An 11043-nucleotide genomic window follows, 5' to 3' on the forward strand; every position below is an offset into this window, starting at 1 on the left:
GGACATCGCTGCACCGGTGGATGTTTAGGATCGCTGCACCGGTGGATGTTTAGGATCGCTGTACCGTGAGTTCTTTTCTACATAGTTTTCTCACCGACCAGTTCTATTTTCATGTGTGGATATATATATATATAATTATTTTTTTATATATATGTCGTCACTTTGACATGCATGTGTTTTTTTACAGGGTAAACGGGTCTTCAAGCAGCTGATGGAACTTGAAGCAAAAGGAGTGAAACTTCAGATTGCTGTTAACGGTCCTCAGACTGATAATCGAGACACGGCTGATTTAACCAGAACGGGTACATGCAGCAGCTTGCACATCTGTTACCACAGCTGGCCCTGCTTTCATGGAATTTTGTTCTTCAGGTTATGCATGTATTCTGTGAACTACTTGCAAATGGACTGTATGTGGTTGTCTGTCCTATCTTAGTTGACTGTGATATGTGGTTGTCTATCCCACCTTTAGTTGACTGTAATGACTGTGATATGTGGTTGTCTGTCCCACCTTTAGTTGACTGTGATATGTGGTTGTCTATCCTACCTTTAGTTGACTGTAATGACTGTGATATGTGGTTGTCTATCCCACCTTTAGTTGACTGTGATATGTGGTTGTCTATCCCACCTTTAGTTGACTGTGATATGTGATTGTCTGTCCCACCTTTAGTTGACTGTAATGACTGTGATATGTGGTTGTCTGTCCCACCTTTAGTTGACTGTGATATGTGGTTGTCTATCCTACCTTTAGTTGACTGTAATGACTGTGATATGTGGTTGTCTATCCCACCTTTAGTTGACTGTGATATGTGGTTGTCTATCCTACCTTTAGTTGACTGTAATGACTGTGATATGTGGTTGTCTATCCCACCCTTAGTTGACTGTGATATGTGGTTGTCTGTCCCACCTTTAGTTGAATGTAATGACTGTGATATGTGGTTGTCTGTCCCACTTTTAGTTGACTTTGATATGTGGTTGTCTATCCCACCTTTAGTTGACTGTGATGTGGTTGTCTGTCCCACCTTTAGTTGACTGTAATGACTGTGATATGTGGTTGTCTATCCCACCTTTAGTTGACTGTGATATGTGGTTGTCTGTCCCACCTTTAGTTGAATGTAATGACTGTGATATGTGGTTGTCTATCCCACCCTTAGTTGACTGTGATATGTGGTTGTCTGTCCCACCTTTAGTTGACTGTAATGACTGTGATATGTGGTTGTCTATCCCACCTTTAGTTGACTGTGATATGTGGTTGTCTGTCCCACCTTTAGTTGACTGTAATGACTGTGATATGTGGGTGTTATCCCACCTTTAGTTGACTGTGATATGTGGTTGTCTGTCCCACCTTAGTTGACTGGATATGTGGTTGTCTGTCCCACCTTTAGTTGAATGTAATGACTGTGATATGTGGTTGTCGTCCCACCTTTAGTTGAATGTAATGACTGTGATTGTGGTTGTTTGTCCCACCTTAGTTGAATGTGATATGTGGTTGTCTGTCCCACCTTTAGTGATGTAATGACTGTGATATGTGGTTGTTTGTCCCACCTTTAGTTGACTGTGATATGTGGTTGTCTGTCCACCTTTAGTTAATGTAATGACTGGATATGTGGTTGTCTGTCCCACCTTTAGTTGACTGTAATGACTGTGATATGTGGTTGTCTATCCCACCCTTAGTTGACTGTGATATGTGGTTGTCTGTCCCACCTTTAGTTGAATGTAATGACTGTGATATGTGGTTGTCTGTCCCACCTTTAGTTGAATGTAATGACTGTGATATGTGGTTGTTTGTCCCACCTTTAGTTGACTGTGATATGTGGTTGTCTGTCCCACCTTTAGTTGAATGTAATGACTGTGATATGTGGTTGTCTGTCCCACCTTTAGTAATTAATGACTGTGATATGTGGTTGTCTGTCCCACCTTTAGTTGAATGTAATGACTGTGATATGTGGTTGTCTGTCCCACCTTTAGTTGACTGTAATGACTGTGATATGTGGTTGTCTATCCCACCCTTAGTTGACTGTGATATGTGGTTGTCTGTCCCACCTTTAGTTGACTGTGATATGTGGTTGTCTATCCCACCTTTAGTTGACTGTGATATGTGGTTGTCTATCCCACCTTTAGTTGACTGTAATGACTGTGATATGTGGTTGTCTATCCCACCTTTAGTTGACTGTGATATGTGGTTGTCTGTCCCACCTTTAGTTGACTGTGATATGTGGTTGTCTATCCCACCTTTAGTTGACTGTGATATGTGGTTGTCTATCCCACCTTTAGTTGACTGTGATATGTGGTTGTCTGTCCCACCTTAGTTGAATGTAATGACTGATATGTGGTTGTCTATCCCACCTTAGTTGAATGTAATGACTGTGATATGTGGTTGTCTGTCCCACCTTTTAGTTGACTGTAATGACTGTGATATGTGGTTGTCTATCCCACCTTTAGTTGAATGTAATGACTGTGATATGTGGTTGTCTATCCCACCTTTAGTTGAATGTAATGACTGTGATATGTGGTTGTCTATCCCACCTTTAGTTGACTGTGATATGTGGTTGTCTATCCCACCTTTAGTTGACTGTGATATGTGGTTGTCTATCCCACCTTTAGTTGACTGTGATATGTGGTTGTCTATCCCACCTTTAGTTGACTGTGATATGTGGTTGTCTGTCCCACCTTAGTTGAATGTAATGACTGATATGTGGTTGTCTATCCCACCTTAGTTGAATGTAATGACTGTGATATGTGGTTGTCTGTCCCACCTTTAGTTGAATGTAATGACTGTGATATGTGGTTGTCTGTCCCACCTTTAGTTGACTGTAATGACTGTGATATGTGGTTGTCTGTCCCACCTTTAGTTGACTGTGATATGTGGTTGTCTATCCTACCTTTAGTTGACTGTAATGACGTGATATGTGGTTGTCTATCCCACCTTTAGTTGACTGTGATATGTGGTTGTCTGTCCCACCTTTAGTTGACTGTGATATGTGGTTGTCTATCCCACCTTTAGTTGACTGTGATATGTGGTTGTCTATCCCACCTTTAGTTGACTGTGATATGTGGTTGTCTGTCCCACCTTTTAGTTGACTGTAATGACTGTGATATGTGGTTGTCTATCCCACCTTTAGTTGAATGTAATGACTGTGATATGTGGTTGTCTATCCCACCTTAGTTGAATGTAATGACTGTGATATGTGGTTGTCGTCCCACCTTTTAGTTGACTGTGATATGTGGTTGTCTGTCCCACCTTTTAGTTGACTGTGATATGTGGGTTGTCGTCCCACCTTTTAGTTGACTGTGATATGTGGTTGTCTATCCCACCTTTAGTTGACTGTGATATGTGGTTGTTACTATACCTTTAGTTGACTGTGAATAGTGGTTGTCTATCCTACCTTTAGTGACTGTGATGACTGTGATATGTGGTTGTCTATCCACCTTTAGTTGACTGTGATATGTGGTTGTCTATCCCACCTTTAGTTGACTGTGATATGTGGTTGTCTATCCCACCCTTAGTTGACTGTGATATGTGGTTGTCTATCCCACCTTTAGTTGAATGTAATGACTGTGATATGTGGTTGTCTGTCCCACCTTTAGTTGACTGTGATATGTGGTTGTCTATCCCACCTTTAGTTGAATGTAATGACTGTGATATGTGGTTGTCTATCCCACCTTTAGTTGAATGTAATGACTGATATGTGGTTGTCTATCCCACCTTTAGTTGAATGTAATGACTGATATGTGGTTGTCTGTCCCACCTTTAGTTGACTGTAATGACTGATATGTGGTTGTCTATCCCACCTTTAGTTGAATGTAATGACTGATATGTGGTTGTCTATCCCACCTTTAGTTGAATGTAATGACTGTGATATGTGGTTGTCTGTCCCACCTTTAGTTGAATGTAATGACTGTGATATGTGGTTGTCTGTCCCACCTTTAGTTGAATGTAATGACTGTGATATGTGGTTGTCTTTCCCACCTTTAGTTGACTGTGATATGTGGTTGTCTATCCTACCTTTAGTTGACTGTAATGACTGTGATATGTGGTTGTCTGTCCCACCTTTAGTTGACTGTAATGACTGTGATATGTGGTTGTCTTTCCCACCTTTAGTTGACTGTGATATGTGGTTGTCTATCCCACCTTTAGTTGACTGTAATGACTGTGATATGTGGTTGTCTGTCCCACCTTTAGTTGACTGTGATATGTGGTTGTCTGTCCCACCTTTAGTTGAATGTAATGACTGTGATATGTGGTTGTCTGTCCCACCTTTAGTTGACTGTAATGACTGTGATATGTGGTTGTCTGTCCCACCTTTAGTTGACTGTGATATGTGGTTGTCTGTCCCACCTTTAGTTGACTGTAATGACTGTGATATGTGGTTGTCTATCCCCCCTTAGTTGACTGTGATATGTGGTGTCTATCCCACTTAGTTGACTGTAATGACTGTGATATGTGGTTGTCTGTCCCACCTTTAGTTGACTGTGATATGTGGTTGTCTGTCCCACCTTTAGTTGAATGTAATGACTGTGATATGTGGTTGTCTATCCCACCTTTAGTTGACTGTGATATGTGGTTGTCTATCCCACCTTCAGTTGACTGTGATATGTGGTTGTCTGTCCCACTTTAGTTGACTGTGATATGTGGTTGTCGTCCCACCTTTAGTTGACTGTGATATGTGGTTGTCTGTCCTATCTTAGTTGACTGTGATATGTGGTTGTCTGTCCCACCTTTAGTTGACTGTGATATGTGGTTGTCTATCCCACCTTTAGTTGACTGTGATATGTGGTTGTCTGTCCCACCTTTAGTTGACTGTGATATGTGGTTGTCTGTCCCACCTTTAGTTGACTGTGATATGTGGTTGTCTGTCCCACCTTTAGTTGACTGTGATATGTGGTTGTCTGTCCCACCTTTAGTTGACTGTAATGACTGTGATATGTGGTTGTCTGTCCCACCTTTAGTTGACTGATATGTGGTTGTCTGTCCCACCTTTAGTTGAATGTAATGACTGTGATATGTGGTTGTCTATCCCACCTTTAGTTGAATGTAATGACTGTGATATGTGGTTGTCTGTCCCACCTTTAGTTGACTGTAATGACTGTGATATGTGGTTGTCTGTCCCACCTTTAGTTGACTGATATGTGGTTGTCTATCCCACCTTTAGTTGACTGTGATATGTGGTTGTCTTTCCCACCTTTAGTTGACTGATATGTGGTTGTCTATCCCACCTTTAGTTGACTGTGTCTAACCTCCTGCTTCGTTTCTGTGTTCAGGTGCAGAGGTACGGGAGGTGGATCTCCAGTCAGTGACGGGAGGTATCGTCCACACCAAGCTGTGGGTCGTGGATCAGAAACACCTCTACCTGGGCAGTGCCAACATGGACTGGCGGTCCCTCACACAGGTATTTCCTAAAGTACTGATATAAAATACCCTCCTCTCTGGGTCATTTTGTTTTTATAGAAAACATCATCTGAACGGTTGAACAGGGAAACTGATGAAACTGTTTGTTAGTTGGGAGTCCAGGCTGTATAAAATATGAGCCATTTTTTTAAATTATAATTATTTATTTATTTTTAATTTGTTATTATTATTTTTTACAATTGATGTGTCTCATCATATATCAATGCATTGATTGATGATTGATTGATTTCACGATTTGATTGATCGTCTCAGGTGAAGGAGGTGGGAGTTTCAATTGAGGACTGCAGCTGCCTGGCACAGGATGCGTCAAGGATATTCGGGGTGTATTGGAACATTGGTGCTCATAAAAATGGCTCCCTACCCCCCTTCTGGCCTGCCCGATACTCTGCCCTCTCTAGCTCCAAGCACCCGTTGAATCTCAAACTCAATGGAGTCCCTGCACGAGTATATCTCTCTGTGAGTTGGATCTTGTTTTTTTTTTGTTGCGTTCCAAATGGCAACCTATTCTCTACATAGTGCACTACTTTTGACCAGAGCCCTATGGGAGAAAATGGTGTCCTTTGGGACACAGTCTTTGACTAAATAACCCTTTCCACTAATTTTGCATAATGCTACTGATAGTTAAACAAACTGTCCTATTGTTTCAGAGTGCTCCACCCCAGATATCAGCTTATGAACGCTCAGACGATCTATCCACCATCCTCTCTGTCATCGCAGATGCCCAGAAATATGTCTACATCTCAGTCATGGACTATCTTCCGCTGTCCCAGTTCACTGAGCCACTCAGGTCACTGTCCGTACTTGGCTGAATCCTAACTTCCACTTAAGTCGAATTTTCACTTCTCCAAATTGACATCAATGCCGGAGTGAAAATTCAACTTAAGTGGAAGTTAAGATTCACTCCTTAATGATTCTCTAACTTTGTATCAGATTTTTTTTTCATTAAGACATTTTATTGGATGTATGTTGTGTATATGTTTTAAACGTCTAACCAATCAGGTCCATTTATGTATTAGGTTCTGGCCTGCGATTGACTCAACCATACGGGCAGCAGCGTGTACTAGAGGTGTGGAGGTCAACCTACTAGTGAGCTGCTGGTCACACTCTCCAGGCTCCATGTTCCTCTTCCTACAGTCTCTGACTGTCCTCAACAGACCTCCCCTGGGATGCAACATCAATGTGGTACGTATGCTGTTTTCATTTCTCCGTTAAAAAAAAAAAAAATGTTTATACCATAAAAATACTTGTAGACAGCTAAAGCAAGCACACAATTTTCTTCAGGAAATGTACCTTTTTTTCTAGTTTTGCATTCTGTTGTTGTAACTCATGTCCTATTTCCATGATGTGTCCTACAGAAAGTGTTTGAGGTGCCTTCAACAGCAGAGCAGAAGAAGATCCCTTTCTCACGAGTGAACCATGCCAAGTACATGGTGACCGACAGAGTCGTCTATATCGGTACTGTACATCACAATCACTCATCGTTGGACAAAATGTCCGTTGCTTTTATGGATTTCATTCTGCTGCAAAACCAATGTCTACTGTTTTTTTTTTTGTTTTTTTTTACAATATAAACATTACATTGCACATAGCATTCTGTTTTACACAGAAACTTTTTTGACCTGCCATATCAATACACTAATTTGTATCTTGTATTGTGTGATCACAGGAACCTCCAACTGGTCAGAGAACTATTTCACCCACACTGCAGGTATTGGGCTGGTGGTGAACCAGACAGGTTCTGTGGTGGGAGAGGGCCAGAGGAGTTTACAGATCCAGCTACAGGAAGTCTTCATGAGGGACTGGACATCTCAATACGCCCGGATCCTTTCCAATGACAATGTCAAACACTGTGGTAGATGATGCTAACGGTGATGACTCAGGGCTACATCCAAAAATGGCACCCTATTCCCTATATAGTGCACTATGTAGGGAATAGGGTATGTGCCATTTTGGGACACAGACCCATATTAGTTTTAGATAATTGTTTTGGCATATACTTTCACCGGCGTTCAGTATGCTGCCTATCATAAGAGCATGTGCTTACCTTGCATTGCTTACATTTTTATTTTATTTTTACCACTCCCATTTGACAATTCTGTTGTTACATGCAGCATTTGACTGTATATATTTGCAAATTTTGTTGTATACATATTTTCTACTTGAATTATTTGCTGTAATTCCCCCCCCCCTTCTGAATGGAAGTGTCGATATTGAATGAATCTTTGAAGTTCTGTTTTTGATCAATTTCCTTTTGACTGACTGATGCTGTCAGTGACTCAAGGCATGTGTTGTCGATAAGGGAAAAAGACTGATGACCTTTGTCATGCCAGGTGCTTTTTTTGTGTTACGTCATATGTTTATACAGTTTTTCAACCAAAGATGTATCAACTTCATTCTTATTCTTGAAATTAAATATTTGTTATTATTTTTAAGCCAACAAATTCTTGTCTTTTATCATAGTCAGTGATCACATTATTGGGACCAAAAAAGCTCATGTGTTCATGATCCAGTCTGTTTTAAGCTGATGAAAGACACACGGGGCTTTTATTTTGAAATTCGACGTCACACAAATCTTCTGCTCCGGAAGTAAAACTTTATTTTCCAGAAGTCGAACATAACCAGCTTCCTGTGATTTGTTGCTGGATTTAATCATTTAGAGACGATTTATTTCTTTATGATAAATTAAACAGAAGACTACAATCAAGGAAGAGTGAGCGGGAAAATGTTTTATCATGTAAGTAGTTAGATTTGTATGATATTGTGACGATTAACAAGCACCACCATGTCTAACTATGCTAGCTTTGTTAACCGGTTGGCTAGCTATCTAGCTAACTGCTCTCTTAACTAATAGTTGTGCATATTTAACGGGTTTATACCTGTCTAGTTATGTGAGTTTGTTAAAACCAGCTAAGAATCAGATATCTACATGGTTCTTAAACTCAATGAAAGTAAGTGCTAGCATTCTCAGTAATAAACAGTACAACTATTGTAAAACAAACTACACTAACATATATAAAATTCACAGATTTCCCTGGAGCATGAGATCCTGCTCCACCCTCGGTACTTTGGTCCCAATCTCCTGAACACTGTGAAACAGAAGCTCTTCACAGAGGTGGAGGGAACATGCACAGGAAAGTGAGTGGTATTGAGCCAGGGCGGATTTCCTTTCGTTAGCCTGGAACCGATAAATCAGTATTGCTGAGTGTAGTGATATTCAGTCTGGACTCCAGGCTAAATTTCAAAGTAGAATAAAGACGAAACAGTTTACAGTTTCACCACACTGGGTTGGTTGTTTTGACCAGTAACAAGTTGATTTGCTTGCTCAGTTAATCACACTGACTCTGTTCCAGATACGGGTTCGTCATTGCAGTGACCACCATTGATAACATTGGTGCAGGTGTCATCCAACCAGGCAGGGGATTCGTGCTTTACCCCGTCAAGTACAAGGCTATTGTCTTCCGTCCATTCAAAGGCGAGGTGGTAGATGCCGTGGTTACCCAGGTCAACAAAGTAAGGAAACTAAACAAAGGCTACGTCACAATTGGAAACTTATTCCCTATATCGGGGATCCTCAACTAGATTCAGCCCTGGACCGATTTTAATATATATATATAATTTACAATTTGTTTGTAAACTGCAAATTGACTTCAAGAAACAGATATATTTGACTAAAACAATTTCAAACCTTTCTTACATTTGTATACGACCACATATCTCTATTATGCATGGGAATACTTTGGAACAGATTTCCAAAATTACAATCACTTGATTTGCTGGTGTTTTTACATTCTTATGTCCAACAATTAATAATAAAGGGTCGGCAGGTAGCCTAGCGGTTAGAGGCAGGTAGCCTAGCGGTTAGAGCGTCGGGCCAGTAACGGAAAGGTTGCTAGATCAAATCCCCGAGCTGTCAAGGTAAAAATCAGTCGTTCTGCCCCTGAACAAGGCAGGTAACCCACTGTTCCTAGGCCATCATTGAAAATAAGAATGTGTTCTTAACTGGCTTGCCTAGTTAAATGAAGGTAAAATACACTTTGGGGTGGGGGGGTACAATTACCCGTAGGCCAAATTCAATGTTCTAGGTACAAAAAAAATACAAAACATTTACTGTACCTAAACCTACATGATGTCCTAATGAGAATAACCAGAGAGGTTGCATGAAAACATTGAATGCTGACAGACACTGGAGTAGTTCAGTGAACTGGGACAGCGGAAGATAGTACATGACTGAGATGTGGACATATGACAGAGAGGATGGTGGATAGATCATCTGAGCGTCCATAAGATGATACCTGTATGTGGTGTGGAGCACTCTGAAAGAATGATACAGTTAATTTAACTATTATAAGCATTATGCAAAATATGAGTGGAAGGGGTAAGTTATTCAAAGACTGTGTTTGAAAAATAACACCCTCTTCTCTTTTATAGTGCTGTACTTTTTGACCAGAGCCAATAGGGTGCCATTTGGGATACAGACAAATCTTCTTTGATCTCATTAACATCTGAATAAGGATGGACTAGAATAGATCATATTGTTTTCATGGTGTGTTAAAATTTATACAAAATGTTCTGTTCTTTTCAGGTTGGCCTTTTCACAGAGATCGGCCCCATGTCCTGTTTCATCTCTCGTCATGTAGGTCCACGTGGAAATGTCTCCTTTTAGTTGTTGAATGGTTTTATTGATAAACTCTTTAATAAATGTTAATATGGTTATTTACTGTTTCTGCAGTCCATTCCCTCAGAGATGGAGTTTGACCCCAACTCAAATCCTCCCTGTTATAAGACCACTGATGAGGTAAGACACTAAAACTAGCCTTGCTCTTCACTCAAATTGTGGTCGTCATTTGAAAAATGAATATTTAGGGAACACAACTCTTGGACACATGTCCTCTTATTAAGGGTTTTGTCTTCTCCCCATTAGGACATTGTAATCCAACAGGATGATGAGATTCGGTTGAAAATCGTGGGAACAAGAGTGGATAAAAACGACATTGTGAGTACGCTGTCAAATCACCATAAACTAAGGATGCTACCTGATAGGTCAACAACAACAAAAAATCCTCACAACTTGCTAGCCACCGCTAGCTATCTGAAGAGACCTGCAAGTTGTAACTTGGAATAAATTGCTTTCTTCTGTTTCAGTTTGCCATTGGATCCCTCATGGACGATTACCTCGGTATGTTGGTGTTATTAGTCTCCTTTCATCGGTGTCAAATAAATGTTTGAATTGATCTGTAATTTTTGTTTTTTCTCTGTTTCTCAGGTCTTGTTAGCTGATGTCCCTGCAGTGCTATGCTGGATTATCAACATACGTCTCTTATATTTCATGTAAATGCCCTTACAATACAGTATTGTCAATACAAATATTTTTCCAGGTTGATCATGTGGTATTGCTGCACATAGTCAAGTCCTGTACTTAATGGGGAAGGATCAATGATCCTTTGACACAGTATGAATACATACTATTGAAACCACAGAGCCTGGTGATAAGCAGGTGGTTATGTTGTCATATTAAACGCTACTGTATCGTCTGAGTTACCCTTCCAGTTGCTGTTGTTGTATTGTATTTCGACAACTTGAGAACTGAAATAAACGTTGTTTTTTGATAATGTGGACCATGTCTCCATTGAGTGTTC

The 11043-nt window shown here is 40.4% G+C and overlaps 2 protein-coding genes across 2 annotated transcripts; both read left to right on the top strand.

Moving 5' to 3' along the window:
- Nucleotides 1–175: 175 nt before the first annotated feature.
- LOC120062137 (5'-3' exonuclease PLD3-like) lies at nt 176–7839 on the top strand (the record flags this gene model as incomplete). The annotated part of the gene is made up of 7 exons (XM_039011944.1): nt 176–302; nt 5260–5387; nt 5660–5863; nt 6055–6194; nt 6424–6589; nt 6763–6862; nt 7074–7839. Coding segments are annotated over 7 exons (1059 nt in total), but the record flags the coding sequence as incomplete, so codon positions are not given.
- Nucleotides 7840–7982: 143 nt separating this feature from the next.
- LOC120062409 (DNA-directed RNA polymerase II subunit RPB7) lies at nt 7983–11022 on the top strand. Its single transcript, XM_039012371.1, has 8 exons — nt 7983–8141; nt 8433–8542; nt 8758–8917; nt 9990–10040; nt 10137–10202; nt 10329–10400; nt 10550–10583; nt 10671–11022. The coding sequence occupies exons 1-8, from the start codon at nt 8130–8132 to the stop codon at nt 10682–10684; spliced, it is 519 nt and encodes a 172-aa protein (XP_038868299.1). The 5' UTR covers nt 7983–8129; the 3' UTR covers nt 10685–11022.
- Nucleotides 11023–11043: the final 21 nt, after the last annotated feature.

Source organism: Salvelinus namaycush, chromosome 17 (genome assembly GCF_016432855.1).
Source record: "Salvelinus namaycush isolate Seneca chromosome 17, SaNama_1.0, whole genome shotgun sequence".
Taxonomy (NCBI): domain Eukaryota; kingdom Metazoa; phylum Chordata; class Actinopteri; order Salmoniformes; family Salmonidae; genus Salvelinus; species Salvelinus namaycush.

Excerpts from the sequence above, each read along its gene's own strand:
- LOC120062409 (XM_039012371.1), top strand. Across the intron at positions 8,918-9,989 it reads TGGTTACCCAGGTCAACAAA|GTTGGCCTTTTCACAGAGAT; the intron begins GTAAGGAAACTA and ends TGTTCTTTTCAG. Across the intron at positions 10,401-10,549 it reads GAGTGGATAAAAACGACATT|TTTGCCATTGGATCCCTCAT; the intron begins GTGAGTACGCTG and ends CTTCTGTTTCAG.